Source organism: Mustela erminea, chromosome 14 (genome assembly GCF_009829155.1).
Source record: "Mustela erminea isolate mMusErm1 chromosome 14, mMusErm1.Pri, whole genome shotgun sequence".
NCBI classification, from domain to species: domain Eukaryota; kingdom Metazoa; phylum Chordata; class Mammalia; order Carnivora; family Mustelidae; genus Mustela; species Mustela erminea.
Window position 1 is genome coordinate 76,880,908 of NC_045627.1, and position 21,618 is coordinate 76,902,525.

The following is a 21,618-nucleotide window of genomic DNA, read 5'->3' on the forward strand; positions in this document are numbered from 1 at the left end:
CCGCTGGCCGCCGGCCTGGCGGTGCGGAACTGAGCCCCGCTTCCCGAATTCCCCTCCCGGGTTGGGCGCGCCCACCTCGGGGCTCCCGCGGGCCCCCGCCTTCCCCGGCGCGCGGGGCCGGAGCCCAGGCAGTTGGCGCGAGCCGCGGGCGAGGCGGGGCCGCGCGCGGGGTCCCCTCCCCCTCCCGCAGGTCCCCTCTGGAGCGCTCCGCGCCGCCCGCGCCGCCCGCACCGCCCGCTCTCCGCCTCCGGCCCGGCCCGGGTCGCCGCGGCGGTGGGCTCCATTTGCCGAGGACAAGGTCAAGAGACCGAGAGGCGATGCCCGAGTGCGACTGCAGGGGGCCGAACAGAGGCGACGGCGACTGGGATCTGTCCCTCCAGACCGGGGAGCGGGACTGGGGCAGGCGCCCGTGAGGAGGAGGAGAAGCGGCGGCGGCGGCGGCGAGGTTTTCTCCGGCCGAATTGCCCCCCCCCCCCCCCCCCCCCGCGCCGGAGCATCGCTGTCCGCGCCCGCGAGCGCAGCCCAGCCGGGCAGGGGCGCCCGAGAAGATGGAGCCGGGGGGCCGGGCCCGCATTGGCCCCCCGCAGCCGGCGGCCCCGGGGCTGTGGAGGGCTCGGCCGGCGGGCGGCGGCGGCGGCGGCGGTGGCGCCTCCTCCTGGCTGCTGGACGGGAACAGCTGGCTGCTGTGCTATGGCTTCCTCTACCTGGCCCTCTACGCGCAGGTGTCCCAGTCCAAGCCGTGCGAGAGGACCGGCTCCTGCTTCTCGGGCCGCTGTGTCAACTCCACCTGCCTCTGCGACCCGGGCTGGGTGGGGGACCAGTGCCAGCACTGCCAGGGCAGGTTCAAGTAAGTGTCTTCGCGACCCCGCACCTCAGCCCTGCCCCGCACGGGTCGTGCCCCCTCCCATCCTCTGCGCCCCCGCCCTCAACGCGGCCTCGGGTCCCAGCGCTGGGAACCGCCCGCAGCGCGCCGCCCCCCTGCAACCCAGGCGCCCGGGGCGCTCGGCCGCGCGGAGCCCTGTCCGCCGGGCACTCGAAGCCCTCGTGATGGTCCAGGTGTCCGCAGCGGCTTCGGGTCCCTCGCTCTTGAGCATTTATTTCCATACTCAGTTACGGTGCCAAACACCATTTTTGTTAGGTCACTGTTTTTTAATCAAAAATGCAAGTAACTCATGAAATACTTGAACACTGCGAAACATTCAAACAAGGCAGAAGTGTAAAGGTTAAAGTTACGGGCTACCAGTACCTCCCTCTACTCCCATCCTAGTCCTCTCTAGAGGTAACCACCGCGAACATTTTAGTTTATTTAGTATGATAATCGTGATCCTAAGAGTTTATGATGGGCTTACTCTGTGCCAAACACTGTTAAGCGCCTGACGTGGATTATCTCATTTGTCCCTCACAACTCTGTGAGTTCCTAGGATGATTATGCTGGATTTACAGAGAGAACTCGAGGCAGTGAATTTAAGTCATTTGCCCAAGATTACACAGTACTAAGGGCAGAGTTATTCCAAGTCAACTAGCCTAACTCCAGAATGTTTACTTTTAGCCAATATACTATGTCGAATTTGCTACGGCAGTTTTGATTGGGAATACAAGAGTGACTTTGGGTAACATAAAATGATGAACTATGTGGGCTTTTTTAATGCAGGGAAGGTAATGGGTTTTTCGAACTGTTTATTTCATTATCAGCTGTTGTGTGAGAGCATCACTTTGGTTTTTCTCTGAAGCTCAAGGCCGTAAGGAGTTTGCTTTACAACAGCAAGGGTACCCTCCCCCTATTGGCTGATGTTTATTACATTCCTGCCTGATATGAGAGGAAATGGGTGAATTGGGGGAAGCAGCAAGTAAGATAGTTGAGGTAGCCATCTGACAATTTGCAGATAGCAGTCACTGAGTCAACTTCTTAGATTTCTAGATAGTTACTGTGAAATTTGCTGGCTGTTTTGCGGCTCTGGAATTACACTATGTAGATTCCGGATATTTATTGTCAGGATGACAGCAAAATCTCAGTGAAGTGTCTCGGGCTCTAAGGCAAAGGTAGGAAGTATGGTTCACGTTATTAATGGATTATAGGAAAATGTCCTGAGAGTTTTAAATACAGCATATTTTCCATTTATTTAAACTATTGCTAATTTAAACCATGCCCCTTAAAACTTGTGAAACTGTATTTTTTAAAAGGGCACTTTTAAATTTTAGGTAGATCCTACTATTTAAATTAATTTACAGTGGTTTTTGGAAGTGAAATCTTAAAATGAAGCTTCATGAAATTCATTTGTTTCAATAGACTGAAATGTTTTCTCGCTTCCTAATAAATTAGTATAATACTGTAGTTTCTTGATACTTTTTTTAATTTGAAAGAGGTGTTAATTAAAAGTTTTATAAAGTGTTTCAAGATAAGGAAAGATATCTTATTGAATTGTGCTTGTTGGTAGCCTTTTTTACTTAGGTGTTTTGAAACTTTGGCTATGACAATTACAGCCAGCCTTTTTATCAAGCAAGAATTTTGAATATATAAACTGGCAGCCAACAATGAAGGAAGCTGCATCAGTTTTTTACCTCTTTCTGTAAGTAGGAAGATAACCCATTGTATGTGTGATTTAGGGATTTTGGCCTTTTTGTGGATTTGGTCTATTTATCTAAAAAGGACAGAGATTGCTATGATTTTGAGAGGCTCCTTTCTACATTTTATGGTAGTGGAACTTGTTAATCAGCTAGCTAGATCAGCAGCCTGCAACCTCGCTAGCAGATACTGTCTCAGTTAGTAGGAAAGATCACAGATCAAGTTAAACTATCTTAATAACATAAGATGCTGTTCATAAACTTTACACATTAGTGAGTAAAATAGAAATAGCTTCTTAAATATACTTAAATAACAGTTAACCCTGAATTACTCATTGAATATAAATCATTTCCTTGGAAACTTATTTCCTATGATTCATTGTACTCTATTGGTAAGTACTTTTTCATTTCTCTGTGGAATACAGGCTATTAATTATAGTAAATATAACTGGTACTATTCCGTGTTTTATGTATACTCTTAGGGGTAAAATGTGGTATTTAATGTTAAAGGGAAGAATCAATTTAGAAGAAAAGAATTCTTCATGGTAAAGTATATGCTAAGCTAAAAAAGGTTTATTTGAGGATGGTGGTTTCTGTTATTCAGCAGTTGAAGGAATAACAGTGGGAAAGACTAACTGGAAATTCTCACTTCATTAATTATCTTGAAAATCTTTTACTAAGCTGACTTTAGTAACCTAGCAAACAGATATAAAAAATGATCAATCTTGGTAAGCAGGTGTCAAAATTAATTGGCTGGTTCCATGGTAACTTAGTTTTTTTCCTACCGTGGGGATTTCACTAGGGAATAAGAGAATTCTTCAAATGGTTCTTTAGAATGTAAGATTGATGGTAGGTGGGTGGGGGAATGCAGAAGCAAATATGGTATCAAAAGTGGTACTTTAGTTTTCTTAGCACTGATTTCCATCTTCAGTTTCTATTTAAAGAACAAAACACTCAGAATTATAAGCCATTTCTCACATAGGTAAAAATGAATACTTATCTTTGGCTAAAACTAGGCTGAAGGGTTTGGGACTGAGAATCAGAAAGGACAGTGCCAATATGAAATAGAAGAATTAAGGATATAATATATGCTAACTTGGATTCTATTTACTTGAATTAGGCTAGTATAACATTAGACTAGAAAACATTTTACTATGAACTTTATTTAAATGAATGACATTCTCTTTTAGAAACTAGGTCTTTAGAATTATCTCTGTAGAGTAATTGAGATTTATATTTATATAAATTTATATTTTGTGTTCAGACTTGGACATTTTCTTGCTAATGTGACATAGGAAACTATGACTTCTAGTTTGTAAGCAAAATAAACTACATTAATGATCTGAGATGGGAAAATATCTCATATTGTGAACAATTTCTAAATGTAAATTTATTAAAATTTTTATTGAATATTTTTCTAAAATCATTTTTACATCTTATTATATGTTTAATGTGTATATAGATTTTTTTTAACCTTTTAGATTAGTCAAATGTGGATACCGAAATTCTCGCATATATAATGGAAGTATTCTATTTCTTCTGACAGCCCGAAAATGGGGATATAATAATGAGGAACTTCATTGCTATTATACACAGAAAGGGGCAGGGTTAAATATGTAAATATGTTTCCTTAGCTTTTGGTAAGAAAACACACATTGCAATCCTTTCTATTAAGACTAGGAAAACTGTCAGTAACTATAAAGTTGCACTGAATGCTCCCTGACCTCTAGTCTGTATTTTTTCATTTAAAATTTTAATGTTTTTACCCATAAATTTTTAAAAGTTTTTATTTAAATTCTAGTTCATTAACATACAGTGCAGTATTAATTTCAGGTGTATAATACAGTGATTTAACACTTCCAGGTAACACCAGGGTCCTCATCCCATCACCTGTCTAACCCATCCTCTCCCCACCCCCTTCTGTAACAGTCTTATTTATTTTATTTTAATTGATTAACTTTTTTAGCAGGAGAGAAAGAATGTGTCGGGTGTGGGGACAGAGAAAGAGGGGGTGACAGAATTTTTTTTTTTTTTGAAGGTTTTATTTACTTGATAGAGAGCAGGAGCTAGCTGGTGTTATGGTGGGTGGGGAGGGGCAAAGGGAGAAGCAGAAGCAGACTCCCTGCTGATCAGGGACCCTGGGATCATGACATGAGCAGAAGGAAGATGCTTAATCCACTGAGCCACCCAGCCAACCCGAAAGAGAGAATCATAAGTGGGCTGTACGCCCAGCAAGGAGCCCATCGTGGGGCTTGATCTCATCATACTGAGATCTTGACCTGAGCTTCAGTGAAGAGCCTGTTGCTTAACCCACTGAGCCATCTAGGCGCTCCAGTCTTCTTTATTTAAACTAGGATTATAGGGGCACCTGGGTGGCTAGGTTGGTAAGCATCTGCCTTTGGCTCAGGTCATGATCCCAGGGTCTTGGAATCAAGTCTCACATCAGGCTCCCTGCTCAGTGGGAAACTTGCCTCTCCCTCTGCCCCTGCTGTATTCCCCCTCTCTTTCTTTCTTTCTCTGTCAAATAAATAAATTAATAAAATCTTTTAAGAAAAGGGGAAAATAAGATTATAATATGTAATTATATCCATGGGTTCTTTTTATGTTATTAAAACAATTACAGAGTAGAAATTTAAAATTAGAGTATTTCTAAGACCTAAATTGATAAAGTAAGTTACGTGGAGTAACATGATTTTCAAAGATTTTATTTATTTATTTATTTGAGAGACAGAACAAGCATGAGCTGGGGAGGGAAAGAGGGAGAGCAGGATCTGGTGGGTGTGGGAGAGGGGCAGCAGGAGAGGGTCAAGTGGACCCCCAGCTGAACATGGAGCCCATCCCGGGCCTTACAACTTTTCTTTGTGGTATGTAGTAGTATCTCATTGTGGTTTTAATTTGCATTTCTCTAATGAGATGATGTTGAGCATTTTGTCATGTGCTTATCTGCCATCTGCATATCTTCATGGTGAGGTATTTGTTCAGAAATTTTGCACCCTGGGGCGCCTGGGTGGCTCAGTCATTCGCTGTCTGCCTTCAGCTCAGGTTATGAACCCAGGGTTCTAGGATGGAGCCCTGCATTGGCCTCCCTGCTCAGTGGGAAGCCTAATTCTCCCTCTCCCATTCCCCCTGCTTGTGTTCCCTTTCTTGCTTTGTCTCTGTCAAATAAATAAATAAAATCTTAAAAAAAAAAAAGATCTTGGAGCACCTGGGTGGCTCAGTGGGTTAAAGCCTCTGCCTTCTGCTCAGGTTGTGATCCCAGGGTCCTGGGATTGAGCCGGCATTGGGCTCTCTGCCCAGCATGGAGCCTGCTTCCTCCTTTCTCTGCCTGCCTCTCTGCCTGCTTGTGATCTCTGTCTGTCAAATAAATAAATCAAATAAAAAAAAAAAAAAGACCTTTTGCACATTAGAAAAAAGATTTTTTTTTCTTACTATTCATTTTTATGGGTTCTTTACATGTCTGGATACTAGTTCCTTTTCAGATACATCATTTGCAAATGCTTTTTCCCGGGCTGGGGTTTTCATTCTCTGAACAGTGTTTTCAAAGAACACAACTTTTAAATTTGATAAACTTCAGTTTATCTTTTTCTTTTATGAAATTTACTTTTGGTTTCGGATCTAAGAAACCTTGGCTTAAGTCATAATTTCTCTTTAATTTTTTTTCTAGAAGTTTTGTAGTTTTAGATTTTACATGTAGGTTTAGTTCATTTTGAACTTTAGTTCATTTTGAGTTAATTTCTTTTTTTTTTTTTTTTTTAAAGATTTTATTTGTTTATTTGACAGAGAGAGTTCACAAGTAGGCAGAGAGGCAGGCAGAGAGAGAGAGAGAGAGAGAGAGAGGAGGAAGCAGGCTCCCTGCTGAGCAGAGAGCCTGATGCGGGACTCGATCCCAGGACCTTGAGATCATGACCTGAGCCGAAGGCAGCGGCTTAACCCACTGAGCCACCCAGGCGCCCCTTGAGTTAATTTCTGTATATGTAAGAGGTATGGGTCTCTATGGATCTCAGTTCTTTTCTTTTTCTTCAGCATGTAGAAATTCAGTCTTCAGGGCCATTTTAAAAACACTGTTCTTGGGGCCTCTGGTGGTTCAGTTGGTTAAGTGTCTGACTCTTGATTTCAGCTCAGGTCTTGATCTCAGGGTGCTGGGATTGAGCCCCACACTGAGCTCTTCTGCTCAGCATGGAGTCTGCTTGGGATTCTCTCTCTCCCTCTTCCTCTGCCCATTGCCTACTCTCTCTGTCTCTAAAATAAATAAATAAAATCTAAAAAAAAAAAATAAAACAAAAAGACTCTCCTTTCTCTGAGAAGTCACTTTGTATCTTTGCCAAACTCAGTTGTTCACATTTCTGAATTCTCTGTTCCATTGATTTCTTTGTCTATTTGTACATCAAGACAATAACCTCTTGATTATTGTAGCTTTCTAAGTCTTCACGTCAGCAAGTGGTAAGTCCTTTATTTTTGTTCTTTTTAAAATTATTCTGGTTATTCTATTATTTGGTTATTCTGGTTCTTTGCATTTCCATATGAATTTCAGAATCAGCTTGCCAATTTCTACAAAAAAAAGCCTGCTGGGATTTTACTTTGGATTGTGTTGAAGCTGTAGATGAATTTGGAGGACAGTTGATGCCTTATTAACACGGAGTTTTCTGACTCCTGAACCTGGTATATCTCCTTTTGTTTAGGTCTTTCTATTTATTTATTTATTTATTAAAAAAGATTTTTATTTATTTATTTGACAGAGAGAGACACAGTGAGAGAGGGAACACAAGCAGGGGGAGTGGGAGAGGGAAAAGCAAGCTTCCCGCTGAGCAGGGAGCCCGATGTGGGGCATGATCCAAGGAACCTGGAATCATCACCTGAGCCAAAGGCAGATGCTTAACAACTGAGCCACCTGGCACCCCTGTTTAGGTCTTTTTAAATCTCTCAGCAGTCTTTTAAAATTTTCAGTGAACAGGTTTCACAGTGCTTGTCAGATTTTTCCTTAAATATTTCACTTTTTTTGATTATATCCTTTTTAGTTTTGATTTCTGATTATTGCTATTATATAAAAATACAACTGTTTTTGTTTATTAATCTTATACCTTTCAATCTTGCTAAACCATTAATTATAGATTTCTGTAAATTCCTTATGATTTTCCAAATAGATAATTGTGTTGTTTGCATATAAAAATACCTTTGCTCCTTTCTTTACAATCTTGGTGCCTTTTCTTTTTCTTGCCTTATTTCACTGGCTGGAACCTCCATTGCTGTGATCTATACATGGGATGAGAGTGGTCAGCTATATGCTATTCATGATTTAGGGGGACAATATTTTAATCTTTAAGCTAAGTGTAATGTTTCTATAAGATTTTTATAAATCCCTTTTATCACATTGAGGATGCTTCCTTCTCTTCCTAGTTTGATAAGAGTCTATTGGAGATGGATATTGGATTGTGTTTTCTGCATGTGTTGAGATCATCATATCATTTTTCTGATTGTTCATTGATATTATGAATTCTATTGCTTAGTTTTTAAATGTTGAACTAATGTTACATTCCTGAGATGAGGACCATCTGAAATGATATATTTTCTTTCTTTATATATTATTTGGATTCAATTTAAAATTTTGCTTAGAATTTTTGTGTATATGCTCATGAAGGATATTGGTCTGTTAGACCAATTGGTCTATTAGAATCAGTGTAATGCCAGCCTCACAGAATGAGTTGGGACCTTCCTGTTTACTTTGCTGGAAGAGTTTGTGTTGAATTGGCATTATTTTTTCATTATGTGTTTGGTAGAATTCACCACTGAAGCCCTTGAGGCCTGGAATTTTCTTTAAGTCCAGATTCAATTTAATTAATATAAATTTCTTTGACTTAGCATATTCAACTACAAGTTCAATTTATATAATATATATATAGAATTTGTTAAAATTTATTGGCCAGAATATTGCCCATCTTGGGAAGCATTCCTTGTGCTTGTGAAAAGAATGTGTGTAATGGGTAGAATATTCTATAAATTTAAGTTAGCTTGAGTCGATTTGTGGTTTTGTTCGTTTTCTAAAACCTTTCTGATTTTCTGTCTACTTCTATTAGTTATTGAGAGGGAGGTATTAAAATCTTCAATTATAATTTTGCATTTATCTATTTCTCCCTGCAGTCTTACCTGTTTTGCTTCATTTATTTTGAAGCCCTGTTATAGTGTATGAAATTTTATATCTTCTTGATAAATTGACCCCTTTTATCATTATGAGATGACTATTGAAAAGATGACCTGGGCGCCTGGGTGGCTCAGTGGGTTAAGCCACTGCCTTCGGCTCAGGTCATGATCTCAAGGTCCTGGGATCGAGTCCCACGTCGGGCTCTCTGCTCAGCGGGGAGCCTGCTTCCTCCTCTCTCTCTGCCTGCCTCTCTGCCTACTTGTGATCTCTCTGTCAAATAAATAAATAAAATCTTTTAAAAAAAAAAAGAAGAAAAGATGATCTTTTTTTTTTCGTGTCTTTGTACCTTTGTTGAAAATCACTTGGGTAAGTCTATCTCTATATTTGTATCTTGATTCACTTCTGTTCCTTTGGTCCATATGTCTGTCTTTTTGAGAGTCTCTTTTTTGACTATTGTAGCTTTGTAGTAAGTCTTGAAATTAGATAGAGAGATTCCTATAAGTATTTTTATTTTTGAGAATTCATTGTTATTCTAATTCATTTGCTTTTTCACATTTTAGAATCTGTTTATCAGTTTATCATTTCAAACACTGGGATTTTAGGTGGTATTGTGTTGACTTGAGATCATTTTAGGAAGAACTGACATCTAAACAATACTGACTTCTCCAGTCCATTGACGTGATATATTTCTTCATTTATTTATGTTTTCATGGATTTCATGCATAAGTATTTTGTAGGGATATATATAGATCCTACAGGTATTTTGTTAGATTTATACCTAGTTTATGTTCTTTGATGCTATTGTAGTTGATACTGTTTCTTTTAATTTCACTTTCTATTTGTTCATCTTTATTATGTGGAAATAGAATTGATTTTTGTATATTGAATTTGTATCTTGCCTGCAATGTTGCTAAACCCACTTAGTTTCAGTAGCTTATTTGATTTGCTGTTATTTTGTTGAGGATTTTTGTTTCTGTGTTCTCAAAGAATAGTATTTTATAATTTTCTTTTCTTGTAATGGGTTTGATTTTCTTGTCATAATGATTTTGTTTGATTTCTTATCATGCCCTATAAAATGAATTAGAAGGTACCTCTCTTCTTTTTTCTGGAAGAATTTATGTAGAATTGGTATTACTTTTTTTCATCAATGTCAGTAAAATTCATCATCATTTAGTTCTGTGTAATACCCAGTGTTCATCACATCATGTGCCCTCCTTAATGCTCAGATGGACCAAAGAAAGATCCTGGCCCTTTCTTTGTGGAAAGGCTTGCAACTATGAATTTAGTTTTTAAATTAGATGTAAAGACGTTCATTTCCTTGGTTTCTTTTTGAGTGCATTTTGGTAGATTGTCCATTTCAAGTTTTCAAATTTGTGAGCATAACATTTGTACAGTGTTCCCTTATTATGATTTTGAAGTCTGTGGCATCTTTAGTAATATTTCTTCCATTTCTGATATTGGTAGTTTACATTTTCTTTCTTTTTTCTTGCTTAGTCTGGCTAGATATTTATTGGTGTTATTGATCTTTTCAAAGAATATGTTTGGTTTCATTGATTCCTGCTATTTTTTCTTTTGTTTTTATTTTCAGTTTCATTGATTGTTGCTTCCTTTGGTGTTAATTTTCTTTTATTCTAACTTCATAAGATGAAAAGTTCACATTGTTAATTTGAGGTGTGTCTTCCTTTCTAATGAAAGTTTTTAAATGCTGTTTGTGTTCTTCTGAGCACTGCTTTGCTGCATCTCACATACTGATATGTAGTACTTTCATTTTTATTCAGTTAAATATACTTTCTGATTTTCCTTTAGACATTCTCCTTGGCTTATGTAGAACAATTTTGTTTAACTTCAAATATTTGGATATTTACCAAAGATTTTTCTGTTACTTATTCCTAATTAAAGTCCATTACGTTCAGAGGACATTCCTTGTGTAATTTTAGTTATAAATTTATTAAGACTTGTTTCTGGGGGCACCTGCATGGCTCAGTTGGTTATGACCTTTGGCTCAGGTCATGATCCCAGTGTCCTGGGATGGAGCCCCACATCGGGCTCCCTGCTCTGCGGGAGGCCTGCTTCTCCTTCTCCCACTCCTCTGCTTATGTTCCCTCTCTCACTGTGTCTCTGTCAAATAAATAAATAAAATCTCAAAAAAAAGACTTGTTTCTGGAAAAAAATATGGTGTATTGTGGTGAATTTTTACATTTGCAGTTGAAAAGAATATACATTCTTCTGTTGAGTGAAATGTTACAGAAATCTCAATTAGGTCATGTTGGTTGTAATTGTTCACATATTCTTTATCCGTACAATATTCCGTCTAGTTCGGTCGATTACTGAGAGAGGAGTGTTGAAGTCTCTAACTGTAACTATGGATTTGTCTGTCTCCTTTCACTTCTGTCAGTGTTGCCTGTGTTTCCAAGTTTTTTTGTGGGTTCATATACGATTAGAACTGCTATGTTTTTTGGTGAGTTGACCCATTTATCATAGTATCATTTTCTTCCTCTTTTTCTTTGGTAATTGTTTCTGCTTTCAAGTCTTCTTTGATATTAATAGCTACTCTATTATATATACGTATTTCAATCCAATCTAGTTATCTCTTTCTATCTGCTTATTGAGACTTTTTACATTTAATGTATTTGGATATATTTTGGCATTCTATTTTAATTTGCTGTTGGCCCTTTAGGTCTATGTCTTTTAAAAAAAATTTAAGTTCAATTAGCCAACATATAATACATCATTATTTTTGGTGTAATTTTCAGTGATTCATTAGTTGTGTATAACACCCAGTGCTCATCACATCATGTGCCCTCCTTAAAGCTCATTACCCAGTTACCCCATCCCCCCACCCAACTCCCTTTCTACAATCCTCAGTTTGTTTCCTGGAGTTAAGAGTCTCTCATGGTTTGTCTCCCTCTCTGATTTCTTCCCATTCAGTTTTCCCTCCCTGTCCTCTGCACTGTTCTTTATGTTCCACTTATGAATGAAGCCATATTATAATTGTTTTTCTCTGACTTATTTTGGGTATATGTCTTCATATTATGTTTTAGTGGTTATGCTAGTATGTTAGTAGTTACAGTATGCATACCTAACTTTTTATAATCTATTCAGAGTTAATATTATTTTTCTTCAGGTAATAAGTTTTAGAACTCTATTTGTCCATTTATCTATCTCCACTGACCTTTGCTATAATTGTCATATACATCACATCTACTTGTATGGCAAACCCTATTAGATAAAGTTATAAATTTTGCTTTCAGCAATATACATATTTTAAAGAACTTAAGAGGAGAAAAATTGTCTTTTATATTTTCTCAGATATCTTCTCTTTCTTTTGCTCTTTGCTTATCGCTAGAGAGAAATTTCCTTGTAGGGTCATTTCCCTTTAGTGTGAACTACTTTTTTGGGGGGGTCCATTTCTTTTCAAACATGACTGTTGCTGATGTATTTTCTTAAAAATTTTTTTGACCTAACAATACCTTTATTTTGCCTTGTTTAGTGAGGGATTTTTTTTTTTTTTAATTTGTTTGTCAGAGAGAGAGAGCACAGGCAGGCAGAGGCAGAAACGGGCTCCCCGTTGAGAAAGGAGCCCTATGTGGGACTCGATCCCAGGACACTAGGATTATGACCTGAGCTGAAGGCAGCCACTTAACTGACTGAGCCACTCAGGCATCCCTAGTGAGGGATATTTTTACAGGAACAGAATCCTAAGTTTTCAGTTCTTTTCTTTCAACATTTTAAAATAGGTTGCTCAATTTTTTTCTGGCCTTTCATGGTTTCTGATGGGAAGTCTGCAGTCATGCTAATTATTTTTCTACTATGTATATAATGTTATTTTTCTCTAGCTGCTTTCAAGATTTTTCTACATTTTTTGTTTTAAGCAGTTCAAATTATGTATCTGGATATAGGTTTCTTTAAATTTACCATGAGTGGTAGGGTTTACTGAGCTTTTTGAATTTATATTTATGTCTTTCACCAAAATGGGATTTTAGAAAAACCATTATTTCTTTTAATATATTTGCAGTAGTCTTTTTTGTTTCTTCTTCTGGGACTTCAGTGACACTAATTAGGTTTTTGATTTAGCTACACAGGTCCTTGAGGTTCTGATCCTTTTCTTTCTTTTTTAAATCTTTTCTCTTTCTTCAGATCGTGTTATTTCTTTTGAACTATCATTGGCTTCACTGACTATTGCCTCTGTTATCTGCATTCTGTTTTCAAACCCATCCAGTCAGTTTAAAATGTAGGATGTGGTATTTTACATTCTTAACCTTTCCATTTTGTCCTTTTTGATGATTTTTCTTTCTTTGATGAGAATGTCTCTCTTTTCATTTCATTTTATTGTCTTTACCTTGGTCTCGTGGTATCTAGTTATAATAGTTAATGTCTGTCTGATGATGCAAATTTTTGGATCTTAGGATTTTCTGACATCCATTGATTTTCTTTTTCCTTGAGAATTGTGTATATTTTCCTAGTTCTTTGTATGTCGAGTGATTTTTGGATTTATTCTGGACATTATCAAGGTTATTTTGCATAGGTTATGGATCTTGTATGTTCTGGGGAATGTTGATTTATTGATCTATCTATTTATTTGTTTATTTTTATTTAGTAAGCAACAAATCAGTTAGGTTCAAGTAGCAAATTCTCTGTCATGCTCTCTGAGGGCAGTGGATATAAAGCCTTTGGATCTGAATGTACGCATGCCACTCAGGGATTATTCTGAGACTTATGCAGTGTTTTAGTTTTATTTCAGTTCTCAGATCCTTCATTAAGCTGCTTTTGGGTCTCTTCCTCATATGGGCTGCTCAGATTGATTCTGAGTCTTATGTGGGTTCATACACAGAATTAGGGGATTTCATCTTCAGCAATCTGTTACTTGGGACATCTTGCATACTCTGGTAGCAGGGGTACTTTTTTCCAACCATTTTTAATGGAAAGACAGAATTTCTCCTATAAGAGTCCATCTGTACATGTATGTATTGCTGTCATTCTTTTTTTTTTTAATTTTTAATTTTTTATAAACATATGTTTTTATCCCCAGGGGTACAGGTCTGTGAATCACCAGGTTTACACACTTCACAGCACTCACCAAAGCACATACCCTCCCCAATGTCCATAATCCCACCCCCTTCTCCCAAACCCCCTCCCCCCAGCAACCCTCAGTTTGTTTTGTGAGATTAAGAGTCACTTATGGTTCGTCTCCCTTCCAATCCCATCTTGTTTCATTTATTCTTCTCCTACCCACTTAAGCCCCCATGTTGCATCACCACTTCCTCATATCAGGGAGATCATATGATAGTTGTCTTTCTCTGCTTGACTTATTTCGCTAAGCATGATACGCTCTAGTTCCATCCATGTTGTCGCAAATGGCAAGATTTCATATCTTTTGATGGCTGCATAGTATTCCATTGTGTATATATACCACATCTTCTTGATCCATTCATCTGTTGATGGACATCTAGGTTCTTTCCATAGTTTGGCTATTGTGGACATTGCTGCTATAAACATTCGGGTGCACGTGCCCCTTTGGATCACTACGTTTGTATCTTTAGGGTAAATACCCAATAGTGCAATTGCTGGGTCATAGGGCAGTTCTATTTTCAACATTTTGAGGAACCTCCATGCTGTTTTCCAGAGTGGCTGCACCAGCTTGCATACCTAGGAATAAACCTAACCAAAGAGGCACAGAATCTATACTCAGAAAACTATAAAGTACTCATGAAAGAAATTGAGGAAGACACAAAGAAATGGAAAAATGTTCCATGCTCCTGGATTGGAAGAATAAATATTGTGAAAATGTCTATGCTACCTAAAGCAATCTCCACATTTAATGCAATTCCTATCAAAGTACCATCCATCTTTTTCAAAGAAATGGAACAAATAATTTTAAAATTTATATGGAACCAGAAAAGACCTCGAATAGCCAAAGGGATATTGCTGTCATTCTTAAGGTTTGCCATCCTTTTCATCTCTATGGCCATTGTTTTAGTAAAGTCCTGAATTTTTCTCTACTGGGTTGTTGCAGTAGCTCTTTAATTCATTTTTCTTCTAATTTCCCCCTTGCTCTTCTCTTCTTTATTGCTACCAAAGTTTGCTTCCTAGAATACAAATTTTATTATATCTCTTCTTTTCCTGAGAGCTAGAATATTTAAAGCAGTGACTCTTAAGTTTTCTGATGACGAATCTATTGTCATGGATTCAGATTCTTGTTTTCTAGCTAATGTGTCATTTTCTTCTGGCTTTCCTTATTTTTTTCCTTTTAAATTTTCAGAAATTTGCTTATGCTATGTGTGAGTATGGAATTCTTTGAGTTTTTCTTGTTAATTGCTCTGCAGGTTTATATCTTTTTCAGAATTTGTAAAATTTTCTGTTATCATTTTTTCAGCTACACTCTTTCTTCTTTCCTTTGACCCCAATGAGACAATTAGATCTTTGTTACTGACTTCTAGGTCACTAAAGCCCTATTCCGTCTGTTTTCTTTCTATTCAGGTTGGATAACTTTTATTTATCTATCTTTATGTTCATTGATTCTTTCCTCTGTTATCTCCATTCTGTTATTGGGTCCATCTTGTGAACTGATACAAAAAGTTTCATTTATTGTATTTTCCATTTTATTCTTTATGTCTTCTGTTTCTTTGCTTGAAACTGTATTTCTATATTTGTTTTGAAAGTATCTGCAGCTTCTTGTTGTATTATTTTTCTGATAGCTGCTTTAAGATTCTTGATAGATAATTCTGCCATCTTTACCAGAGCAGCGATGGTAACTTCTGATTATCTTTTTCAGATGAGTTGAGATTTTCTTGTTTCTTGGTATGGCAAGTAATTTTGGATTATATCTTGGACATTTTGAGTATTGTGTATGAAATTCTGATTCCTATTTAAAAATTCTTTTTTAGGAGGCAATCAACTTGTTCTGGTTCTGCCTACATGACCTTCACTTTTTTTTTAAAATATAACAACTTTATTTAGTTGTAACTTATATAACAGAATATTCACCACTTTAAATGGCTCAGTTGTTTTTAGGATATTCAGAGAGTGGTGCAGCCATCACCATATCTAATTTTTGAAAATTTTTTTTAATCATCGCACAAAGAAACCCCATTTCCATCAGCACTCATTCTGTATTTCTCCCACCCAACAACTCCACTAATCAGGTAGCCACTAATTTGCTTTCTGTCTCTGTGAACTTGCCTCTTGTGGACATGTTATATAAATGGGATCATATAATGATTACGTCTTACGTCATGAGTTTCTTTCACATAGTATGTTTTCAGGCTTCATTCATGTACCATGTGTCCATTCCTTTTTATTGCTGAATAATATTCCATTGTATGGATATTCTACATTTTGTTAATTTAGAATTAATTTAATTCTAAATTAACAAAATTAATTGTGAATTTTTGTGTACCAAATTTTTGTGTGGACATAGGTTTTCATTTCTCTTGGGTATATATGGAGGAGTGTGCTTGTCCATTTTTGTGCTGAGATTCGAATGCCAGTTTAGTTTCCAAAGACTTGGTTGTACCATTCTGCTCTGCCCTGTTTGTCTGCTCCAAAGAGACCATTCTGAAATGCAGGTGATATTCCATACCATAGTTAAATTCTAAAACTTTTTTGTTTTGTTGGTTGAGATCTATTTCACATATGGGCTACCTGAGGGTGTACCCAGGACTTCATACACGGATTTGAAAGATCTCCCTTTTCATCATCTTCATCTTTGTGTAATCCCTTTCCCTTCTCTAGTTAGGAGGATGCGGGGTGCTGACTCTGCTGTCATTTGCGTAGTGCAGGGTGGAGATGGTCTACTCCAGGATCTCTGCAGCTGCTGCAACCCCAGTGATGAGCATCAGGGCTGCCGCCTCCTTGCTGGCACTTATTTAGTGCATGGCAGAGATCACTGAGGGACCCTACCTCCACATTTTCTCCCAGTGGGGAGGGGAAGATACTTAGTATTTTTATAGGAAACATGTAAACATTTTTTTTTAAAGCACCGTGTACATTAAGAACTCTCAAGTTGATTCTCTGTGTCTCATAAAAGAGTAGAAACTCTAAGAGCATTTTCCATGTTTTGATATATTTTTTATATGAGTTTTTGTAGGCAGGGGGTGTTTAGCTTTTACAAAATTCTCAAAAGTGATCTCAGATCTCCAAATGGTAAGAGTCATTGTATCATAGGAAAGAAAGTCAAATAATGGTCACCTTATATGTATAGCTTGAAAACTTATTTTTTCAAGACATGGAATGGTCTCAAAAGTAGTTTTTAAATATATTTTTTCAAAAAGCTTAGGAAGATTATACAACAAGGATAAAAGATTCTTCCTGTTTTTAATTGCTCAAATAATCCAAACATTTACATCTATATTACACATAGAAACATATAGATACAATGTACATTTATATATATTTACATATATTACAAATATATTTATATATTATGTATATACATACATATACCTGATGTATTTCTGTAAATACATATCAGAGTGATGGGGAATAGTCCATATTCCTCTATGTATGCATCATCACTTTACATACTCTACTTTTATTTGCTATTTGTATGTTGTCTTTCCCCTTTTTTAGCCATATTGTCCACTCTGGCAGTTACTAGCCACATATATCTATTAAAAGTAGTTAAAGTTAAATTTTAAAGGGTCAGTTCCTTTGTTGCACTGGCCATATCTCAAGGGCTCAATAGCCACATGTACTGAGTGGCTCTTATATTGAACAGTAAATATATAGAACTGTTCTATCATTGCAGGAGGTCCTAGACAGCATTGCCTGGAATGTAAGGTCCAGGAGGGCAAAGACAGTTTTTTTACCATGTTTTTCCTCCACTTTTTATATTAACGGCTTTACTGAGATATAATTTATATATCATAAATCTCACCAGTTTAAAGTACACGATTTAATGTTTTTAAATACTTAGAGTTGTGAAACCATAACCATAACTTTAAAACATTTTGTTATTCCATAAAATAACCTGAGCGGTCACTTTCTATTTTCTTCCCTACTCCTTAGCACTAGATTGCCACTAATCTACTCTTTAGAGATCTTTTAAAGTTCACTGTTCTTATCCCCCATGCCAGGAACATTGCCCCATTTAATAAATATATTTGAATCAGTGAATGACTATGTGTATATATTTTTTCTGTAGTCTACTTAGGGAGAAAGTCAAACTATATAAGTACATTTTTATCTGTGACTTAAAAAATAACTTACAGGGTATTTTATATAGGTAGTATAAAATCAGACTAATCTTATACTTTAGATATATGAAAATTAACTTTCATAATGATGTTCCTGAGGTATTTAACCATCCTGAGTTATGAAAACACGTTAGCTCCAGAAACTTAGTAATATAGTAAGTGTGGTAAGCATAATTTTAAGAAGACCCTCTTGACTTTTGTCCCCTGGTATTACTGTCATAGTTGTGTTATAAAGCTGAAGGGAGATTATTTGAGTAGACTTAATCAAATCACATAGCCCTTTAAAAGCAGTTTTCTCAGGTTGCTAGTAGAAGGGGAAGTCAAAGACTGGAGGTGCAAAGAGAATTTGACATACCATTGCTGGTTTGAGGATGGAGGGGAACACGTGGAAAGGACTGGAGAGTGGCCTCTGGAGCTGAGAGCATCCTTGACCAATAGTTGTCAAGGAAATGGGACTCTGAGCCCTATAACTCAAGGAACTGAATTCTGTCAACAAGCTGAGTGGGTTTAGAAGTGGATTCTTTTCAAAAGGTTCTAGATAAGAGTCTAGCTCAGCTAGTGCTCATCTGAGTCCACAGGGACTTCTGACTTAGAGAACTGTGAAATAATAAAGGTATGTTGTTTGAAGCTTCTATGTGTGTGGCAATTTGTTAACAAAGCAATAAAAAGAAACAAATTCAGGAACACATTTAGCAACAAGTCATTGAAAAAAGGTATTCTTGAGTTTCAGTTAATCATACTGTTTAGTTAACCAGAAAATTAAATTAAATTACTTCCTTAAGCATGATGGTGAATTGAGTTTTATTATTTTTAACAGCAGTAATAAGGCAGGATGATTTGTGAGTTTAGTTTTTTATCATGCTTTGTTTACTTCCCTCTCCTTCCTCTCTTTGGTCTGCCGTGAGTGATGGGAATTAACACTGAATGGTTGGCGTACGTTTACTAATTGATATTTGGGTTCTTGAAGATGCTTTGATATTTTAGCTGTCTGATCTATTTGGCCCTGTTTGATCCACAGGATACTATTCATTCACACCATTCATTTCATTCTGAAATACTACTTGAGCCAAAGGAAAAGATTATATCTTTAAGACAGCTGAACACCTAAAAGTGAATAGGAAAAATATAGACAGCTTAAGGCTTAAAAATGATTAGTAGATGTGAAGTCAGTTTAGCCAGAAGGGAAAAAGGTTGTCCTTATTTATTATTAGACGGTAGATGAATTTAAGAAGAAGGATACAATGGGGAAGAGACTGTATGACTAAAAAAATTGCTTGGGTTGTATAGTCATCTCAGTGACTTAAGGCAATGCTGAGGAAAAAAAATGCTTAAAAGGCTAGAATCCTTATATTTGGGACTATAATTGTTAGAATTTTTGAGTTCAGAATTAGTTGAGAAATAGGCTTTGAAGTTAGATCATTAACGGTTAAACTATCAGGTTTATGGGTGCTAATATGGAGAACATGATTTTTTTTTATTTAAAGATTTATTTATTTGAGAGAGAGAGAGAGGGTGCACATGTGCACATAGTGGGGAGGGGCCGAGGGAGAGAAAGTCTTAAGCAGACTCTGTGCTGAGTGTAAAGCCTGATACAGGCCTGAGATCACGACCTGAGCCAAAACCAGGAGTTGGATGCTTAACTGACTGAGCCACCCAGGCGCCTCTGGAGAACATGACTTTCATTCATGTGTGGCCGTAATGGGCTATCTAATATTTCACTTCAAAATTAAATTTACCTGCAGCCAGAGGTAAGCAACTGCTGGTCCATGTTTCTGGACAGGGCTCTTAAGTGCTTGGAAGAAAGTAAGCATAATGCATTCCCTCAGCCTGCAGTTGGTGCAGCTTTCAACATCCCGTTTTTTTCTCCTTAACCTTACCAATCAGAAGCCCCGCCTTCTCCATTGAGGAAGAAGGAAGGAGTGAGATATGGGCAGAGAGGTGAAGAGTGTCACTCTAATTAAAATCCCTCCCCATGGAAATATTAGGAATGAGTAATATATTCTAACAATCAGTAAAAAATAAATAAGTACAACTGAATCAAATTTTTTCAAAATGAAGTATCTTGCCTGGTAACTTAATATCTTCCCCTATGCCTGTAGCTTCTTTACTCAGTATGAAGTCAGCTTTACAGTAAGCATATTTAACGTGGCCAGAAATCTTGAAGTAAATGCCTAATTATAATATTTGTCCAACAACCTGATGTTCAAATATTTGAGCAAAAGACTGCTGAGTACCCGATTGCCTGCTATCAATTCCAGTATAACTTAGGCACAGGTAAGTATTGACACACAGCAGGTAAAAGGTTAAAATGCTGAAATCTTTTTTGGTACTGGTCTTAGTAACATCTATCCTGAAGGCACTGTTTGGTCTTGGCAATTATTTGAAGCCTGGTTGAGATTGGGAAAGCTATGCAGTGGGAATGCAGTATTTTAAAGGAAGGTTTGATTTGCCGGAGGAGAAATGGTAATGGTCTTCCAGTGGCAGTCCAATAGTAGTCAATTATTTTTCACCCCAAATCATGCAAAGGGTGTGGTATAAACAGCTCCTTCCTCTTCCACTAGATGTGAGAACTGACGAAGCACATACTATTTGCTACCACTGAGGCCAATGAATAGAGGGATTTTTGTTAGTGTGTGCTGGTGCCAGTCAACTACTGTAGTCAGGTTGGTTAGTGTACTTACACGGGGTAATACCTATTTGGCCAGGATATGATTTGTTCAAATTTGTGTTAAGTGGGACGGTACCCAAGATGATTTACTGGAATATGGGAAGAAAATATTAGGATTTCTAGTAATGTTATTTTTAATTTTGATTTTTAAAATTTATACTTTATAGTACAAAATATTTATTTTAATTAAATTTAATTTTTTTAAGTAGGCTTCATTCCCACTCAGCGTGGAGGCCAATGTGGTGTAAGAACTGAGCTTAAATCAAGAGCCAGACACTTAACTGACTGAGCCACCCAGGGGACCCTAGTACACAATATTTTAAATAGTACATGTATATTTACAGGTAAATATACATATACTTGAGTTTTGTAATAAAAACTTTTACTCGGGGCGCCTGGGTGGCTCAGTGGGTTAAGCCGCTGCCTTCGGCTCAGGTCATGATCTCAGGGTCCTGGGATTGAGTCCCGTATCGGGCTCTCTGCTCAGCAGGGAGCCTGCCTCCCTCTTTCTCTCTGCCTGCCTCTCCATCTACTTGTGATTTCTCTCTGTCAAATAAATACATAAAATCTTTAAAAAAAAAAAAAAACTTTTACTGACAAGGGAGCATGTAATTAAGGTTTGAAGACTACTGCTCTAGCAGGTGAGGTCACTTAAATTTTTATTAGGAGTTGGATGGATGGAGAAGGCACACTTAGAAGTGGAGGATACAGGGGCGCCTGAGTGGCTGAGTCAGTTGAGTGTCTGCCTTCAGCTCAGGTCACGATCCCAGAGCTCTGGGATCAAGCCCCACGTTGGGCTCGCTGCTCAGTGGGGAGCCTGCTTCTCCCTTTCCCACTCCCCTGCTGTGCTCTGTCTCTCTCTCACTCTGTCTGTCAAATAAATAAGTAAAATATTTAAAAAAAAAAAAGAAGTGGAGGATACACAGTGCTCTGTGAAGAAAAAAGAAGAAATGCAAGCTCAACAGTGTAATACAATAATGACTGTGCAGAAAGGAAAAAGAATAGTTAATACCAATGAATATAATCTTTAGGTACTCTTTACTTTGCTTAACTGTATA

General features: G+C 37.7%; 1 protein-coding gene across 1 annotated transcript in view; it reads left to right on the top strand.

Moving 5' to 3' along the window:
* The first annotated feature begins 422 nt into the window (after nt 1-422).
* The window catches only part of ATRNL1 (attractin like 1), a 796,208-nt gene continuing 775,012 nt past the window's right edge, over nt 423-21,618 (top strand). Inside the window, exon 1 of the mRNA XM_032313798.1 lies at nt 423-847. Within this exon, the coding sequence (XP_032169689.1) occupies nt 549-847 (299 nt within the window). The 5' untranslated portion in view covers nt 423-548. The remainder of the gene's footprint in view (nt 848-21,618) is intronic.